The sequence below is a fragment of the Myxine glutinosa genome, chromosome 9, assembly GCF_964187855.1.
Source record: "Myxine glutinosa chromosome 9, kmMyxGlut1.1, whole genome shotgun sequence".
Lineage (NCBI taxonomy): Eukaryota > Metazoa > Chordata > Myxini > Myxiniformes > Myxinidae > Myxine > Myxine glutinosa.
Window position 1 is genome coordinate 13,285,388 of NC_136269.1, and position 20,352 is coordinate 13,305,739.

Genomic DNA, 20,352 nt, shown 5'->3' on the forward strand with positions numbered 1-20,352 from the left:
TATAAATGCCTCATTATGGATATTGGTAAAATTAACAATTGGACTTTACCTTCGGAATGCAAAGCCCAAAAGGTCATTATTTACCATGGATATGTGCACGACAATTACAGTGTTGCTTCTTTCAATTTGAACCACGACCGGTTTGAGTTATGAGGTATGAGGTTCCTCCTTGATGACTCCATCTTTGCTCTTTACTCTTTCTTTTTTTGGTTGCTTCTGATGACTCCAATGCAGTATTTGTTTTTTGTTTCATTGTGATTGTACCATGTCCTGATACTGTGTGGATTCTGCTTCCCCACTGATGGACCTCTGGTAGCTTGTAACTGTTGCTGCGTTTTTTCCTGTGGAAGAACTGCTGAAATCTATCTATCTGGGTTCTTCCCAACATCTTTGTTCCTTTCACATTTCTTTCTACTTTTTCATATTTCTCTTTATTCATTCTAATTATTGCTTCTTCTTTATTTCTCTCTTTCTTCATCGATCTGTCTTCGGAGAAGTGAAGTCTTGCGGATATTATTATTATTATAATTTTTTTTTCTGGAAGGCTCACTTGGCTGCACTTGGGAGGTTTGAGGGTAAGTTAGGGAAAGGTGTTTGGGCTAGGAGTTAGGGCTCGGAGTTAGTGCTAGGATTTGGGGTAGGAGTTACGGCTAGGAGTTAGGGCAAAGAGTTAGGGTGAGGAGTTAGGGCAAGGAGTTAGGGCTAAGAGTTAGGGTGAGGAGTTAGGGCTAAGAGTTAAGGCTAGGGGCTAGGAGTTAGGGCGAGGAGTTGAGGGAAGGAGTTAGGGCTAGGAGCTGAGCTAGAGTTAGGACTAGGAGTTAGTGCGAGGAGTTAGGGCTAAGAGTTAGGGCGAGGAGTTACGGCTAGGAGTTAGGGCTAGGAGCTGAGCTAGGACTAGGAGTTAGGGCGAGGAGTTACGGCTAGGAGTTAGGGCTAGGAGCTGAGCTAGAGTTAGGACTAGGAGTTAGGGCTAGGAGTTAGGGTGAGGAGTTATGCATCTTTGTTTCTTTCACATTTCTTTCTACTTTTTCATATTTCTCTTTATTCATTCTAATTATTGCTTCTTCTTTATTTCTCTCTTTCTTCATCTATGTCTTCGGAGAAGTGAATTCTTGCAGATATTTATATTATTTTTTTTTTTCTGGAAGACTCACTTGGCTGTGCCTGGAAGGTTTGAGGGTAAGTTAGGGGAAGAAGTTTGGGCTAGGAGTTAAGGGAAGGAGTTAGGGCTAGGAGTTAGGGGAGGGAGTTAAGGGAAGGAGTTAGGGCTAGGAGTTAGGGCTAGGAGTTAGGGCTTGGGGTTAGGGCTAGGGGTTAGGGCTAGGAGTTAGGGCTAGGAGTTAAGGGAGGGAGTTAAGGGAAGGAGTTAGGGCTAGGAGTTAAGGGAGGCAGTTAAGGGAAGGAGTTAGGGCTTGAAGCTAGGGCTAGGAGTTAGGTCTAGGAGTTAGGGCTTGGAGCTAGGGCTAGGAGTTATGGCTAGGAGTTGGGGTGAGGAGTTAGGGCTTGGAGCTAGGGCTAGGAGTTATGGCGAGGAGTTAGGGCTAGGAGTTAGGGCTTGGAGCTTTTTTTGTATGCTGAATCGAGGCTCATGAAAGAGCTAACATTTATTTCACAAACAAATCAACCAGACAAACAAAATATATAAAAAGGTGGAGTGGGATCTGGAAGGTGGAGTGGGATTGAAGAGAGTGAGGGAGTTTGTTCCAGAGGCGGGAGAAAAGAGGAATGAAGGAGTGAAGGTGAGCAGAGAGTCTTGGTTTTGGCAGTTTAACCATAAGAGGGTTGCAGGCAGATCTTGTGCGACCTGTAGGAATATTTGGGGGACAGAGCCCAGAGAGAGCTGGGGGGGCAAGGCCAAAGAGGAGTCGGTAGAAGACGGAAAGACCACCCACCTGCCTGCGGTGAGTGAGTGAAAGGCCCTTGGAGTTAGCTTCCTCGCGGGAGATTCCAATGATTCTGAACGCTTTGGTTTCAACAGCATGAAGACGAGCTCGGATGTGAGGCAGGAGCACCAGCCCAGAAGGGAGAGCAGTATTCCATTGAGCTGTGGATGAAAGCCTTGTATGTGGTGAGGAGCTCAGGTGTGCCAAGGAAGGACTTCGCACGACGGAGGATGCCCAGTCGGCGACTGGCTTTGGAGGCCAGATTTGAAATGTGGGTTTCCCAGGAAAGATCATGGCAGATAGTGAGACCCAAAAGCTTGAGTGACAGAACTTCTTGGAGAGGATTATTCAGAAAGTGGATGGGAGGGTTGTCCAGTCGGTCTTTTCGGAGAGACAACGTAAGAGTGTGAGATTTGTCAGGATTGAAAGACATGTTCCACTTGTTTGCCCAGTCTGTGATTTTGTCCAGGTCTGCAGAGAGTGAGGAGGCTGCAGACTGCCGATCTGAGGGATGAGGAATGCAGCGACAGAGAGTAGAGTCATCAGCAAAGAGATAGAGAGGATTTTCAAGAGAGTCAGACCATTGATCAATCATTGATGAAGACCAGAAAAAGCACAGGGCCCAGAACACTGCCTTGGGGAACTCCAGCCTGAACAGGAAGAGGAGATGAGAGAAACCCATTCAGGGCCACACGTTGACTTCGACTCGAGAGGAAGTCCGCCAGCCATGCGTGGAGATTTCCATGGATACCAAAGGAGGAAAGTTTGGTGAGCAGAGCGGGGTGCCAGACCGTATCGAAGGCACGTGATATGTCAAGGGAGACAGCTCTAATTTCCTGTTTGGCATTGAGGACCTCCATCCATCGTTGAGAAAGCAGAAGCAGCATGTCCAGAGTAGAGTGACCAGGTCTGAAACCAAATTGATGATCAGAGATCAAGCCATTGGAGAAGAGGAAAGATTTCATATCTGAAGCAATGATGGATTCCATGACTTTGCTGATAATTGGGAGAAGGCTGATTGGTCTGTAGTTGCTAGGATCTGTTTTTGCACCTTTTTTGTGCAAAGCAGTGATGTTGGCTGATTTCCAAGCAGATGCCAGATGACCTTGAGCAAAAGAGAGGGCGAAGAGAACAGAGAGAGGGAGTGAAAGAGTGGAAGAACAGGATTTTAGGACCGGTGGGCTGATGCCATCAGGTCCAGTTGCAGAATCAGAGTCGAGGGTTGACAGAAACTTTTCCACCTTGTCAGGAGGAAAGGACACAGAGTCCAGGAGCAGCTGGGTATGACTGGGTACGGTGGGTACAGAGAGGGATGGGTTTGGGACACAAGATTTAGAGGCAAACACAGAGTTGAGGCATTCAGCTTTTTCACGTGCGGAGTCAGCCGTGTAGCCGTTTGAGGTGAGGGAGGGGATGGAGGGGGAACAAACACCAGAAACAGATTTGACCAGACGCCACCAGGATTTGGAAGAGGGAGACAGATAAGAGTTCAGTCTTGAGAATGGAGAGATATTGTTTCCTGGCTCTCCTCAGGGTGAGCTTGGGCTAGGAGTTAGGCATCTTTGTTCCTTTCATATTTCTTTCTACTTTTTCATATTTCTCTTTATTCATTCTAATTATTGCTTCTTCTTTATTTCTCTCTTTCTTCATCTATCTGTCTTTGGAGAAGTGAATTCTTGCAGATATTATTATTATTTTTTTTTTTTTCTGGAAGGCTCACTTGGCTGCGCCTGGAAGGTTTGAGGGTAAGTTAGGGGAAGAAGTTTGGGCTAGGAGTTAGGACTAGGAGTTAGGGCTATGAGTTAGGGCTAAGAGTTAGGGCTAAGAAAGAGATAGAGAGGAACTCTCAAATTCTGCAACTGAACTCAACTGAACTCAAAAGCCCCTCCCACAGATCTCCCGATGTCCCTGCTCCCCATCTTGTTCTCCCACTCCCTTTATCATATGTTTATGTGTCAGTTTGTCTTTTTTGTGATCAATGTTAGCTCTTACATGAGCCTCGACCTTGTATACAAAAAAAAAAAAAAGAAAAAAAAAAAAAAAAAAAAGAGTTAAGGCTTGGAGCTAGGGCTAGGAGTTAGGGCTAGGAGTTAGGGCTTGGAGCTAGGGCTAGGAGTTCGGGCTTGGAGCTAGGGCTAGGAGTTCGGGCTAGGAGTTAGGGCTTGGAGCTCGGGCTAGGAGTTCGGGCTAGGAGTTAGGGCTAGGAGTTCGGGCTTGGAGTTAGGGCTAGGAGTTAGGGCTTGGAGCTAGGGCTAGGAGTTCGGGCTTGGAGCTAGGGCTAGGAGTTCGGGCTTGGAGCTAGGGCTAGGAGTTAGGGCGAGGAGCGCGGCATCTTTGTTCCTTTCACATTTCTTTCTACTTTTTAATATTTCTCTTTATTCATTCTCATTCTTGCTTCTTCTTTATTTCTCTCTTTGTTATGTATCTCTCTTCGGAGAACTGAATTCTTGCAGAATTTTTTTTTCCTGGAAGGCTCACTTGGCTGCACCTGGATGAGTTTGAGGCTAGAGGAGCAGCAGCCGAAACCCGAATCCTATCCAGGTTCCTCCTGATCACTCCATCTTTGCTCTTTACTTTTTCTTGGTTCCTACTCATACCACCAACGCAGTATTTAGTTTTCCGTTTCATTAATGACTAGTATTAGTTAACGAGTGCTCAACAGCTACACGATATGAAAATTTAGCCCAAACGGTCACCGAGGCCGAGTCCAGGTGCCGCGGTGATGTACCTGGCTATGGCCATCATCGAAGGCAGCACGACGATGGACAAAACCATAACAAGCAGCATCCTACTGGATTTTCCCTTTCAATTGGAACCATTAGCAAAGAAGGGATTATTTAAAGGTCAAAAAGTGTTTCATTCCGGTTCTTTCACTGCATCGAGGATGGCGTTCTTATCAATAAAGGACAGCTTCGCTTAGAATGGCAAACCAAAGCAGAGGCTGTCCGTCGTATACTTTCTCTGGATGAATAAGGTGGGATCCCAACTCGGCGTTCAAACACAAAAAGGCGTCCAAAGCCTGCCTGGCATCATCAACAAAAACTACACCAATGTAAACAGATAAATTATTATACCCGTCACGCCATGACCGCCCTTGTGATGATCAGGAAAGCAATACATTATGATTTGTTTATTTTTAAGGTCTCGACAAACAAACTGCAGAAAAGCCGGCCTTGCGGAGAGAAAAGCGAGCTTTGTATCGCCTCTTCAGTTTTTACGTGAGAAAAACTCTTCTGGCTTTTGCAGATAAGGTGGAGTAAACAGTCTCATTGTAAATAAACTCCGGTCCCGTGGAGCAATCACAACGAACCACAGCTTTGTTGTAAATGTTAAAAACCCTTGAAACGAGAGACCGAGAACAGAGATCTGTGCAAACCTGCATTGCCTGCCCCCCCCCCTCCCCCCGGAAGAGCACGGACAAATCACCATCGAGTTACAAAAGCTCAAGTCAACAATTGCTCCTTAGGGCTTTGGCTACAACTGATGGAATTGAATCCCACGGCGGTCAGCATACCTCAATCAATGTCCTGTTCATTTCATACATTGTTCTACCTGTCCGATGATGCAGATCCGTGCAACACCTCACCAGAAAGACTCATCCTTCATTGTACTTCAGCTCCAACTGTCTGACAATTAATTATCCACCGTTTTTTTATTTAAATAATTATCTTAAATTCATGAGAATGTTTTTTTGTTTTTTTAGCAGTGATCGATATTCATAAATACACCAGCAAGCAATGTAATCAATATCAGGTAGATACCATAACTATAATCCAAAAGGAAGAAATGTTTTCAAGTCTCCTCTTTAAAGGAAGACAGGACCAAACTGGACAAAGTCAGAAAATATGGGAACGAATCCAAATAAACCTTGAAACACAAAATTAAAATGGAGCGGCACTCAGGGTGAGGAGGCCGGGAGATGGTGTGGAAGAATATAGCAAACAAGTACAGATACATTCAAAGTACACCGCCCCCATGCCAAATAATTAAATATCCTACAGCGCGGCATTGCCGGGGCGCCTCTGGCGCCCGGCAATACCGCAGTGCAGCTCATAGAGGCTGCATTGGGAGGGAGAGGTGTACGCTAATTGATTGATTAATTGTATAATTAAAATCAATAAAAGATTATCACAAAATATTTTCTTAATCAATTGGCTAATAGCATAACTAAACCACTAGTGCTTCATCCGAAGACCTATCTTTTAGAAATTTAATTAAATAAGTCATTTTAAAAAATTAAATAATTAATTGATTAATCAATAAATAATTAATCGATTAATCAATAAATAATTAATCGATTAAATGATTAATCAATAAATAAAAAATAAACCACCACCATTTCATCAGAATCTGTAACTGAAAAAAAAAAATCATAATTAATCGAATAATTAAATAATTAATCGATTAATTGATTAATTGATTAATCAATAAATCAAAAATATCCTTGATAGCCACATCACTTGGTCACTCATGTCCAAATATTAGCTTCCGAGCTCAAAAGGTGCCTGAGATATTGGCCAAATGAGAAAGAAGATAAATAAATGATTAATAATGAAAATAAATAAATAATAATCATAAAAAAATTAAATTATTAATCAATTCGGTCAGAGAACAAATAAACCACCACCATTTCATCAGAATCTGTAACGTAAAATAAATAAATAATTTTAGTCATTAATCAAATAATTAAATAATTAATCGATTAATTGATTAATTAATAAATCAAAAATAGCCTTTGCAGCCAAATCACCTGGTCATTGGCATGTCCAAATATCAGCTTCCTAACTCAAAAGGTGCCTGAGTTAATGGTCAGAAGAGAAAGGAAATTTGATTAATTAAATAAGTACTTTATTAATCGCTAATAATTAAATAATTAATCGACTAATTGATTAATTAATAAATCAAAAATAGCCTTTGCAGCCAAATCACCTGGTCATTGGCATGTCCAAATATCAGCTTCCTAACTCAAAAGGTGCCTGAGTTAATGGTCAGAAGATAAAGGAAATTTGATTAATTAAATAAGTACTTAATTAATCGCTAATAATTAAATAACTCCTCAATTAATTAATCAAAAAACAAAAAATACGGTTTTTGACAAAGGACTTGCTCACTATTGTGCCGAAATTTCAGCTTCCTAGCTCAAAGGATGGCTGAGATATCGTCTGGACAACCAAGAAACCAACCAGAGTGAAAACTGAGTACTCCCTTTCAGCGTGCGTCACTGCCGAGCCCCCTTCGGTGCCCGGCAATGACGATTTGCAATGCCTGGAGATGGCATAGGAAAGGAGCGGTGTACAATGAAACAGGAAGAGCAATGAAAATGGCAGGTAAGCAGATGGAAAGGTGCTTGCCTTAAAGTTGCCTCGTCCGAGTCAAACACCACCGGATTCTGGCTCAGTACCATGAGGGGGTGCTGCATCCTGGAGACTGTTATCGATCGGCGATAATAATAAAACAATTGTGGTCGCCTCATCTACACTCGTCTCAACACAAAGATCATTTCATCACCTTTAACGAGATCAGGCTTCACGTTCGCTCAAATGTTCCACCTATAAATTAAGTTGATGAGATGTGGATGCAACATGGTCACGATGGGCCTGATGACCTGCGTTTGTTTGCTTTGGAGTCATGAAATGAAAAGTCGAATGAAGGGCCTGCCATGAAGCCATTAGGACCAGTAGGAAGGATCATAATACATCACGATGGGAGGAAGATTTGGTTTGTCATTTTTGTGAGAAAAGTGCAAAAATAAAAATGGAGGTATCATGTATTTAGGGTACCATTGGTATATGCATGAAATAAATAATCATCAATCCAAATAAGTAGTAGAGGTTGCTCTTCGTACCCGGAAAAAGCCATTCACATGAAACATGCGAATCGCCAGATCAATTTGATGACGGAGCAGAAGCTCTGCCCAGACAGGGAGCTCACTCTGAGATAGCAATTAAACAGCATAACCTGGTGTCAAGGAACATCAAAGGCCAGGCCACTTGCTACCCTGTAGTCCTGGCAGGAATTTGCAATTTGTTCACGATGCCTGCGATAACTCGCCTACTCTTCGTGAAGGACACCTGGCATCTTTAACATCCACCAACTAATGCCGGCAGACATCAGGCCCAGTTTAACGTCCATCCGAGGGACGGCACACACATTGATGAATCACCTTGCCTGTGAAGCACCGGGGATCACAGTTGGGTCGGGATTCAAACCCAGGTTAGACGTCTCAGAGCAGAGTGATGCATACCTCTAGAGTCGAGACCATCCTACCAGACCAATCAAAATAAGTAGTCAAAACATATCAATGATAAGGCAATTTGCAGCACAGCGAGTACACACAACATTGAAGCATTCAATACTATTTGTGCACAAGATTACTTACAAAATGCAGAATTCGAAAATTGAAAGGCTGGCATATTAAAATGAAACAAAAAACATAAAACAAACGAGAACAATGCGATTGTGTCGCCAATATGCCTCCGCATAGTCCCACAACGGGTAGATGCCATCACTCTGCATATGTATGGGTAGGGGATCACGTTTGTGAAGTTTCGTGTTGATCGGATAAGGTTCATTTTTCTATCCAAGATGGCTGCCAAACCACGTGACCTACGACATCATTTTCAAACTGTATGCAACAATGGTGTTAGATATTTGTAAAAGTTCACATCGATAGGGTGAGCGGTTTCAGAGATATAATTATTTAATATTTTCCTTCAATCCAATATGGCTGCCAAACCATGTGACCTATGATGTCATAAATTTAATATTTCAATACAAATGGGCCATAGATCATGTGCATGCAATTTCAGATTTTTAGGAGAAGGAATTCGATTAAAACATTTTTTGGCTGGTATACCACTTCACCTATGATGCCATCATTATCAAGCTTTTGTTCCCCATTGGGAATACTTGACAATGTGCGAAGTTTCAAATTTTTCCATTCAGCGGTTTCCGAGAAATAATTTTTTCATTATTTGCTTTTAATCCAAGATGGCTGCCATACCACGTGACCGATGACATCATTTTCAAACTGTATGCAACAATGGTGTTAGATGATATTTGTAAAAGTTCACATCAATAGGGTGAGCGGTTTCAGAGATATAATTATTTAATATTTTCCTTCAATCCAATATGGCTGCCAAACCATGTGACCTATGATGTCATAAATTTAATATTTCAATACAAATGGGTCATAGATCATGTGCATGCAATTACAGATTTTTAGGATAAGGAACTCGATTAAAACATTTTTTAGCTGGTATACCACTTCACCTATGATGTCATCATTATCAAGCTTTTGTTCCCCATTGGGAATACTTGACAATGTGCCAAGTTTCAAAATTTTCCATTCAGCGGTTTCCGAGAAATAATTTTTTCATTATTTGCTTTTAATCAAAGATGGCTGCCATACCACGTGACCTATGACGTCACAACTATCAAAACATTCTACATGCGTGTCACTCCTACCCTGAAAGTTTCGTCTCAATCAGACATATGGCTGCTGAGAAAAATGAGGTTTAGCCCGTACAGACGGACGTATGGACAACCCGAAAACGTAATGCATCTGGCGATTTTGTCCGCGGAGGCATAAAAAACAAAACAAACAACAGGAAGTAAAAAGATGAAAAACTGTGAACATTTACATTCGATTTATCTTACAAAGACAAAGTGCCTTAAAGACATCGGCGACTTGAGCAGGTTCTAAGGATGAGGTTTTGCTCCTTCAGAGTGTGAGGCCTTGAACAAATGCACTTTGCTGACCATGCTCTCTGCCACCCCTTCCTACAGGCCCTCTTCAGCACCCATTGGGCCAGAGTCCTTGAGGTGCTCTTGAAAAATAGCCTTGGCTCTCTGCAGGTACTGCGCAGTTTTCAGCTCCACCAGCTTTCGGCGCTCTGGGCTCGGATCTCCTGTTGGGAGCGGTGCAAACAAGAAATGCAAACTAATCAAGGCGACAACGGAGAGGGATGGGGAAGGGGAGGAGAAGGAAGTGGCAGGGGCTAAAAATATTAATTCAATGAGCGTCGGAGTGCTCAGAATTTGCCCACGTGTGGTGAATGTCAGAGGAAATGCTCGAATTCCTTATCGTACCCCAATTCGCTCAACGTGCCAGTGCAAGTGCAAGCACGTCATATGATTTGAAGAACTTTAGGATCAGTGTCCAGGTGATTCGCGCCTTTTGCATACAGTGTGCAACAGATGGAATGCTGTAATTTTCACATTTATTTATAAAGCACGAGCAGAAGTACCCGGCGTTGCCGGGCGGGGAGGGGGGGGGGGGCGGAAGGAGAGGGGAGGGGGGAGGCAGGAGAGGGGAGGGGGGAGGCAGGAGAGGAAGGGGGTTCATATATAATATGCTGGTGGGTGAATGTGGCGTTCATCACGTTTCTGAGTTAAGTGTGATGCCGCTCAGGAAGAAGAAGAAGCAGTTGGTACTACCAACTTCGTACACTTCCGCAATAGTTAGATTTATTTGTATTCAAATGTCTGGTGATTGTTTTGTATTTATTTGTGCGAATGTCTACTTGTATATAAGTCATTAATTTAAAAAGGCTTCGGCACTATCGAGCGATTTTTCTTTTTTAACTCCAAAAAAACGAACTTTTTTTCCCCAATTTTTTTTAACTCCAAAAAAACGAACTTTTTTACCCCAATTTTTTTTAACTCCAAAAAATGAACTTTTTCACCCAATTTTTTTTAACTCCAAAAAAACGAACTTTTTTACCCCAATTTTTTTTAACTCCAAAAAATGAACTTTTTCACCCAATTTTTTTTAACTCCAAAAAAACGAACTTTTTTCCCCCAATTTTTTTTAACTCCAAAAAAACGAACCTTTTTCCCCCAATTTTTTTAACCCCAAAAAATGAACTTTTTCACCCAATTTTTTTTAACTCCAAAAAAACGAACTTTTTTCCCCCAATTTTTTTTAACTCCAAAAAAAACGAACTTTTTCCCCTCCAATTTTTTTTTCTTAACTCCAAAAAAAGGAACTTTTTTTCCCAAATTTTTTTTTTTGCCGAAAACACTCCCAGGCACTCACTGATGAACCTCTGAAAGTTTGACGAAGATCCGAAGTTCAGCCAACTCTGAGAACAATGGCGACACACACACACAGACACACAACATCTCTCTTATATAGTAGATTTATTAATGACACAAACATAACTGATGGTACTGGTACACAGAGGAGAGTCTCAAGTTTTGTTTCCTATAAGGATATGTTCAATATGTCCACCGTTCCGATTAAATGTAGCACGTGTCCATCTGTACGTGGTGTCCATAACTTTCCCCAAAGTGACTCGGCTAATACAGCGTGTGAAATCCCGGATCGCCGGTTTCAGATTGTCGACAGTGCTGCAGGACCATCTTGCAGATATGCTCCTGAAGGAACGCCCATGGATTTACGTCTGACCTTGCCCGTGGCCAAGGTAGGCCTTTGTCAAAGCATGCATGGAAAAGGGTCGGGCTGACCCTGCCATTGACTCGGGAATCGAGATAATCCAAGACATCGGTGTGAGCTCGCCCGCTCCATTGAATACAGAAAACGTTGACATTGCAATTCTACTGTATAAATGAAAATTCCTGCAACATTTCCAAGTAGTCATTCCCATTGACATAACCATAAAAAAATTCCCCACTCCCTGTTTGGAGATGGCTCACAGAATGGAACAGAAAACAAACCTTGAGACACTCCTCTCTACATTGGTACCAGTTTAATGTTGGTGTCATCAATTGTACATTTCTAAAAGTATGGTACATCATTTGGAAGTGTAGTATAATCCTATTCGTTGTGGTTACATATTCCTCCTCTTGGAAAAGGTGGTGCAGATGGTAACATCATACTTTACGCTCGTCACGCCGCTACTTTGCCGTGGAGTTCTGACAAAGCATTCCTCAACCAGGCCAGAATTTTAGAATTTATCCAGGGCCCCGGCACACAATGGCCTTCCTCCCTCCCATATAGTCAAATTCAGTCTACTGCAGGACGGAGACCACCCTCGACAAATGGTGAGGGGTATTTGGCATGCTCTCCATGATTGTAAGATTTATGGTGGAGAGAGTGAGAAGATATCTTGATGGGAATCGAACCCACCGTAGGATGCAATGGCCTACTCTTTTCAAATACGTTCTGTTCTTATGGAAAAAAAAAAGGTAGTATAATTAGATATCTGGCTTAATGTGCCCTCAAAAGAACAACATACTCAATGATGCAATGGTCATCCTGTGAGACATCAGGATGATAGATTATACTTGGGATGGTAAGAGAACACAGACTAGACAATTCGGAGGTGATTCCGCTACCCTTGAGTTGCCTTACTACCTTGGTAGAATATATGAACCTACTAGAGGCAGGGATAAGTGTAGATTAGTCCAATCGCCACTCGTAATTGTTACCTCCACCACCGACGGTGGACAGAGGTTATGTATTCACCCCTGTCTGTCTGCGAGCAAGATATCTCAAAAAGTTATGGACAACTTGTGACAAAACTTGGTGGATGAGTTGGTCAGGTGACAAGAACAAGCCGATTAGATTTTGGTTCAGGTCCGAATCCAAATTACAACTCGGGCTGTCGATGGGATACAAAACATAAAGTGTTCAGCTTGGCGGAGGTATGCTCTCTACAGAGTGCCGTTCTAGTTCTAAATGTTTGTGTTTATTGCACCATTTTCTGGATATCCAAAGCAAGAATGTTGCAAAAGTTTAAAAATAATCATTTAATTCCAGCGTATAATGCACTTAGAAATAATGAAATAAAATGATGCATCAAAAACGGCTCCAAGCATCAAAAACGACACGTATGCTGTATTGTCGTGGTCTTGCCTTGCATTCCCTGAAGGAGTACATCTACAGCAGCTTTGTAAAGGCCAAACGCTTCACGGTGAAGTCCAGCTGCCTCTTTCTCCATCGCCAAGCGGACCTTCTGCCCAGCCATTGTCACACATTGTCCTGGTGCCCAGGTTTGGCCTAGAAAGAAACGCCGAGCTCAAACTGTCAAGCACAAGTTCTGTGCACATTTCGCAATGCCACATTGTAACACAAGAACAGAGGAGATACTGTGGATTGATATATATTATATATATATATGTATATATATACATACATCGGCCATTATAAAGCTCACAGTGTTAAGTGTGGAAAATTTCTGAAGAGATTCCATAGACTCAATGGTTCAGTGGCTGTCACCGCGTAAGTGATGGAGGTCCTTGGTTCGAGTCCCGGGTTGAGTCAGAATTTTTCACACGAGCCCCATGCAGGAATTTAATTCCTGTTCATTAAATAAAAAATAAAAAATAAATATATATGTATGTATGTATATATATAGATATATATATAGATATATATATATATATATAAATATATATTAATAAATATAAACAGTCACGTGAAAAAGTAAGTACACCCCATGTAAAGTTTTCACTTTTTCAACATATTTCAACATACAGCTATTTGATCTTCATTTCAACAATATTAACAGATAAAGGTGATATAATATAACAAATATCATGAAACATTTACATTTTGTAGTCCATTGTATAATTTAAATAAACATAAATGCAAATTTTGCATGTGGAAAAAGTAAGTACACCCCTACATTTATCACTACTTCAAATACCTAAAATTAGAATCAGGTGTACCAGCTCAGGTGCAAATTATTAGAACATCGTTAGAGAGGATCTTGGAGGAACCTGTCTTATTTAAACCTCAGACATTTAGTTTGGTTTGCTCTTTGTTGTTGAAGTGTGCAACGTCACCATGCCTCGATCAAAAGAGCTCTCTGAGGCCTTCAAAAAGAAGGTAATAGATGTCGACAAGTCTGGGAAGGGATTTAAAAAGATCTCCAAACAATTTGAAATCAATCATTCGATTGTCCGGAAGATCATCTACAAGTGGAGAAGATTACAAACAACTGCCAACTTGTTCAGGCCAGGCTGCCCCAGCAAGTTCCGCCCGAGAGCAGACCGCAAGATGCTGAAAGAAGTCTTTAAGAACCCCAAAATGTCATCACGGGGCCTACAGGTAGCTCTTGCCACTGTTGATGTCAAAGTGCACGAGTCTACCATTAGAAAGAGACTGCACAAATTTGATCTACATGGGAGGTGTGCCGGGAGGAAACCTTTGCTGTCCAGAAAGAACATCAGGGCAAGACTAAAGTTTGCCAATGAACACCTCGGCAAAGACCAGCACTTCTGGAACAATGTGCTCTGGACAGATGAGTCAAAGGTAGAGCTATTTGGCCACAGTACCAGAAGACATGTTTGGCGAAAACCAAAGACAGCATTTGACCACAAGAACCTGATACCAACTGTAAAGCATGGTGGTGGAAATATTATGGTTTGGGGCAGCTTTGCTGCATCAAGGCCTGGGCAGCTCAACATCATAGAATCCACTATGAATTCTTCATTGTACCAGAGGGTGGTTGAGGATAATGTGAGGCCATCTGTCGGAAAGTTGAAGCTCAACCGAAGGTGGACCTTGCAACGTGACAATGACCCTAAACATACCAGTAAATCCACCAAGGAATGGCTGAAAAGAAAGAAATGGAGGATTCTGGAATGGCCAAGTCAAAGCCCGGATCTAAATCCCATCGAGATGTTGTGGGGGGATTTGAAACGAGCTGTGCATGCAAGAAACCCCTCAAACATCGCACAGCTGAAAGAATTCTGCATGGAGGAGTGGGCAAAAATTTCTCCCAGTCGATGTCAGAGACTGGTCGACAGTTATAAGAAACGCCCACTTGAGGTTGTTTCTGCCAAAGGGGGCAATACCACCTGTTAGAGCCAAGGGTGTACTTACTTTTTCCACATGTGAAATTTGCATTTATGTTTATTTAAATTATACAATGGACTACAAAATGTAAATGTTTCATGATATTTCTGATATTGTATCACCTTTATCTATCAATATTGTTAAAATGAAGATCAAATAGCTGTATGTTGAAAAAGTCAAAACTTTACATGGAGTGTACTTACTTTTTCACATGACTGTATATATATAATTATATATAGTAATGAAAGGTTGTTGGGAATTATATCCAATACACGCCGGGTTGCTGGCCGAAACGTTGAGTTCTTAAGACAAAACTATAGGTTGGAGAACGGTAAAATGGACGTATTGCATATATATACAAGTGAATAAAAAAAATTATGCTAAATTAAAAAGGCAATGTAGGGATAATAAACTACAGTCTAAAAAAGGTCCGAAACAAGGTAGGGATGATGTTGATTTAGAGATAGAGAGTAGCTAACAGTATTGCCATCACATAACAATCCCGACATCACTGCCTCATTTACACCATCAATCATTGCTTCAAGCTTCGACAAACACTGCACTGGTTACACCAGTACTTGATTACTCCTGTGGTGTAGCCACCTACTGAGACTCCACAAATTCGCAGCCTGAGTACAATGTTATAATATCAGTGTTATAATGTTATAATATCGGCTCAGGCGTGCCAGTACAATGAGTACATGATCATCAACTTCTTACAAACTGCATGGACGTCTCTAATAACAGCATTCTGTAATAATCTGCATTTGTGATTGGTTACTCCAAGTTGATAAAAAAGAAAACTAGGAAAGACAACTGAAGCTGCAAGAAGTCCCTGAAATTATACAGGAGCTTCTTATACTTATGCAGAAATTAAATATAGGAGCTTCTAATACTTTTAGCTCGGCCTAGTCCAAGACAATAGTCTGGAGGCAGTGATGTGGGGATTGTTATGTGATGGCAATACCGTTAGCTACTCTCTCAACCAACATCATCCCTATCTTGTTTGGGACCTTTTTTAGACTGTAGTTTGTCATCCCTACATTGCCTTTTTAATTTAGCATAATTTTTTTTATTCACTTGTTTCTGTAATTTTTTTACAATGTGGAATAACACAATGGTACGGTACTCAGTGGATACCCAATATTGGAGCAAAAGTGCCAAGATATCTTAGTCAGCAATGTCAAGCACTGCACATGTTCCTATATTGTCTTACGTAACCCTGACTGTATTGCAGTCAGATATACAGTGCATTCAGAAAGTATTCAGACCCCTTCACTTTTTTCACATTTTCTTATGTTGCAGCCTTATGCTGAAATCGTTTAAATTCATTTTTTCCCTCATCAATCTACACTCAAAACCCCATAATGACAAAGAGAAAACAGGATTTTAGAAAGTTTTACAAATTTATTAAAAATAAAAAACTGAAATATCACATTTACATAAGTATTCAGACCCTTTGCTACGACACGTGGAATTTAGCTCAGGTGCCTCCCATTTCTCTTGATCATCTTTGAGATGTTTGTACACCTTAATTGGAGTCCACCTGTGGTAAATTCAATTGATTGGACATGATTTGGAAAGGCACACACCTGTCTAAGTAAGGTCTCACAGCTGACAATGCATATCAGAGCAGAAACCAAGCCATGAGGTCGAAGGAACTGCCTGCAGATCTCAGAGACAGGATTGTGTCGAGGCACAGATCTGGGGAAGCCTACAAAAAGCTCTGCTGAAGGTTCCCAAGAGCACAGTGGCCTTCATAATTCTTAAATGGAAGAAGTTTGGAACAACCAGGACTCTTCCTCGAGCTGGCCGCCCGGCCAAACTGAGCAATCGGGGGAGAAGGGCCTTGGTAAAAGAGGTGACCAAGAACCCGATGGTCACTCTGGCTGATCTCCAGAGATCCTGTGTGGAGATGGGAGAAACTTCCAGAAGGACAACCATCACTGCAACACCCCACCGATCTGGGCTTTATGGCAGAGTGGCCAGACGGAAGCCTCTCCTCAGTGAAAGACATGAAAACCCGCTTGGAGTTTGCAAAAAAGCACCTGAAGGACTCTCAGACTGTGAGAAACAAGATTATGTGGTCTGATGAAACCAAGATTTAACTGTTTGGCTTCCGTCTGGCCACTCTGCTATAAAGCCCAGATCGGTGGGGTGTTGCAGTGATGGTTGTCCTTCTGGAAGTATCTCCCATCTCCACACAGGATCTAAGGAGCTCAGCCAGAGTGACCATCGGGTTCTTGGTCACCTCTCTTACCAAGGCCCTTCTCCCCCGATTGCTCAGTTTGGCCGGGCAGCCAGCTCTAGGAAGAGTCCAGGTTGTTCCAAACTTCTTCCATTTAAGAATGATGGAGGCCACTGTGCTCTTCGGAACCTTCAATGCAGCAGAGATTTTTTTTTGTAGGCTTCCCCAGATCTGTGCCTCGACACAATCCTGTCTCTGAGATCTGCAGGCAGTTCCTTCGACCTCATGGCTTGGTTTCTGCTCTGATATGCATTGTCAGCTGTGAGACCTTATATAGACAGGTGTGTGCCTTTCCAAATCATATCCAATCAATTAAATTTACCACAGGTGGACTCCAATCAAGGTGTAGAAACATCTCAAAGATGATCAAGAGAAATGGGAGGCACCTGAGCTAAATTTCAAGTGTTATAGCAAAGGGTCTGAATACTTATGTCAATGTGATATTTCAGTTTTTTCTTTTTAATAAATTTGCAAAACTTTCTAAAATCCTGTTTTCTCTTTGTCATTATGGGGTATTGAGTGTAGATTGATGAGGGACAAAATGAATTTAAACGATTTCAGCATAAGGCTGCAACATAACAAAATGTGAAAAAAGTGAAGGGGTCTGAATACTTTCTGAATGCACTGTATGTATATATAATTATATACACAGTACTAGAATAGAAGACCCTTCGCTTCGCTGACGGAAATACCAATCTTTGCTGTGATGGCTAATCTATGGGGGAAGAAAAAAAAAGGATTCCTGGAAGATCCTGCTCTCCGTGCAGGGATAACCAAAGTCACGTGTTGGCATTTGCAGTTGTCACGCATGTCCATGTATCCATTAAAAAAAAGAAAGAAAAAAATAGGCTCACAAACACTCCTGGGAGTCACCCGAATACACCGTAGTTGGAATTATTTATTGAAATCCGTGAATGCATTCTCAAGTTATAACACGACAAACAAACAAACAGACAGACAGACAGACAGACAGACACGGCTCCTTTTATAATATAGATAAGATTTATCATCACAACACTTTGAACATGCATCCACATGAAGGAGACATTCACCTATTACGTAGGCAAAAACAGCTAAATTTACCACCTTCCCCCCTTTCCTCTCTCCCAGCCAAAAACACAGGCGTTTCCTTCCTTCTCATCGGAACTCCCTTGTCTTTTTCTCCATTTTGTTTACCTACCACCCTGCTCCATGTTTTCTCCAATATATTCTAATTATATCTCCTTCCTCATCTCAATTTACCTCTCCAACTTCCGAACATCGACAATATCAAATAGGTGCATATGCCAACTGCAGCCCTTGTTTTTCAATACAGACACAACAACTCTTAATTCATCCAAGATACCCGTTCAGTTCTGTTGTGAATAAACAAAATTATTTCATGTTGGGTTTAAAAGGAAAATAAATAAAAAAAAAGACAAGCGTCTATTCTTTTAACTTTCTCTGCGTTTAATCCCCCGTCCAATTAAAGCCTTTACAAAGACCTTGCGTAAAAAAACATCTGTACTTATACAGTTATCATGCGCCTCTCAATGGGCCATGTGACTCATTACAGACATGAAAAGCCAATCGAAATCTAATGAGAACCACAATAAATATTCTGGTTCTTCCTGGGAAAAAAGAAAAAAAAACTCGGCTGTTTACAATGGAAAGAGCGCAATATCTCCAACACCTGTCGTGTCGTGGCAATCGCTGGAAATCCGAGTTTCTTGGCTTCGACCACCCGTTGTCCGATATTACCTGATATGATCACAATGTGCATCACAAGAAAGACGCAAATTTGCTATCCGACCACACAGATTTATTTATTTATTTATTCCACATTTATTTGGGAACCACGAATTCAAGATGGTTATGTGCAAGGAGAGATTGCTGACAGGGTAAAGGTGTTTTCCTTGGACCACAAAGGTATGTCACATGATGCACTACCAAGAGCTTTTGAAATCTCAATACGTGGCACCAACTATATAACCACCTTTAGAGGCCATTTTTCCCGCAAGCAGGGGTTGGCCTTTTTCGGGAACCGTGGTTGTTGTTGTTTTTCGGTCCCCTTTTTGAAGCAATGTTTTACGGCTGGATGCCCTTCCTGATGCCAACCCTTTTTGCCGCCTTTAACGACAAACAGGGAATTACCAGTGAACTGGTCCTCAATTAGCCGACCTCGGAAGGATGACAGGCTGAGTCAACCCCCCTGGCGTTAATTCAGCGATCGACCGGGATTCGAACCCAGGATCCTAGGATCCTAAGCTGACACCCTAGCCGCTAGCCCAACACCCTAGCCGCTAGCACCAACTGAGATGGATATATTCATGGTGTGCAGAAACCTCTCCTGACTACAATAATCCCTCTCTTTCTCAAATGCCCCTGCCCTAAGTCTGCCTAGCGCAGACAGTTTCCAACTGGAAATCAAGACAGGGGGATTTTAAATCAAAAGCAGAAGACTTGTTGCAAAACACATGACCTTTTAGACGCCATGTTCTGGCGAAAGAATGATACGGACCTGCGGGCATGCCATCCTCTTGCCATCGGGAATCTGCCATCGGTTGCCCTCTCGTCTCAACCGAGGACTCCTCCTCCCGAAGAACAGATAGCCAGTCATCCTGGAGCTTCGGCTCAGGCGTGCCATCTGCTCGGCACGACATGTCGAGCCCAAAGTTGCATACAAAGAAGAGTCACATTTTTTACATGATAAACGACCCTGGACATTTCGACATAGCGCGGAGACTTTTCATAGAGCATTAATTATTATTATTTTTCTTAAGTGGGCAACTCCTAGAAAATCAAAGGCCTTGCAATAAAATGAAGAAGAAGCATTAAAAAACACAACTCGAACCAAAGAAGAATAATACTTGCACATGATGTATAGCGGCCCATGCTCCATTTGAGAGAATTCTAACAAAATGACATATTGCACCCATTATCGAATGCAAAAGATGCACCAAACAAACGAAACATAATGTTGCCGAACAGACATTATGTCTGAGATGGCTCAAAGGACATCAACTTCGTTTGTTCACCTGGTCATCCCTACACTGACCCACCATCTACCACACCTCCCTCCTCCACGCCCATTACACAAACTCTACACCTGGAGGTAAGATCGTACAGGACAGGAATTCAAAACAGTACAAAAATGTTTCAAATAACCAATTCATAAAAACCACTCATGATGTTAAATATTCTCTACTTCGCACACAATCGTTTTCCAAACACAGTATGACCATTTCCTGTCATGTAGTTATTACAAATATGCCAAAGAAAGAAGAAACTCCGATACAATGTCTATTCCACATAAATGGAACCCGATGAAACAGGAAAGAATGCCCGTTCAGCACAAACGTTTCACCACCGAGACCAAACAAGGTAACAAGGCAACAACGCTCGGCTCTGTTACCGGACTTGGCACAAGGGTCGAATATCGCCATCTCGTGGAGAGCGAGCACTTTCGCAGT

At 41.9% G+C, this 20,352-nt stretch overlaps 1 protein-coding gene across 6 annotated transcripts in view; it reads right to left on the reverse strand.

Annotated features, from left to right (window-relative positions):
* Positions 1 to 7,632: 7,632 nt before the first annotated feature.
* LOC137435638 (sorting nexin-15) overlaps positions 7,633 to 20,352 on the reverse strand; it is a 59,187-nt gene continuing 46,467 nt past the window's right edge. For 2 of the 6 annotated variants that reach the window (XR_013624496.1, XM_078784094.1), the window contains 4 exons: positions 20,295 to 20,352; positions 19,401 to 19,526; positions 12,706 to 12,849; positions 7,633 to 9,793 (listed from right to left, as the gene is read on the reverse strand). The exon at positions 20,295 to 20,352 is cut by the window's right edge and continues 44 nt beyond it. Coding sequence is in view for 1 of the 6 variants with exons in the window: in XM_078784094.1 (XP_078640220.1) it covers positions 9,666 to 9,793; positions 12,706 to 12,849; positions 19,401 to 19,526; positions 20,295 to 20,352 (456 nt within the window). In the remaining 5 variants the exon portion in view is untranslated. The remainder of the gene's footprint in view (positions 9,794 to 12,705; positions 12,850 to 19,400; positions 19,527 to 20,294) is intronic. The other 4 variants (XR_013624495.1, XR_013624498.1, XR_013624499.1 and 1 more) reach the window with 4 other exon arrangements.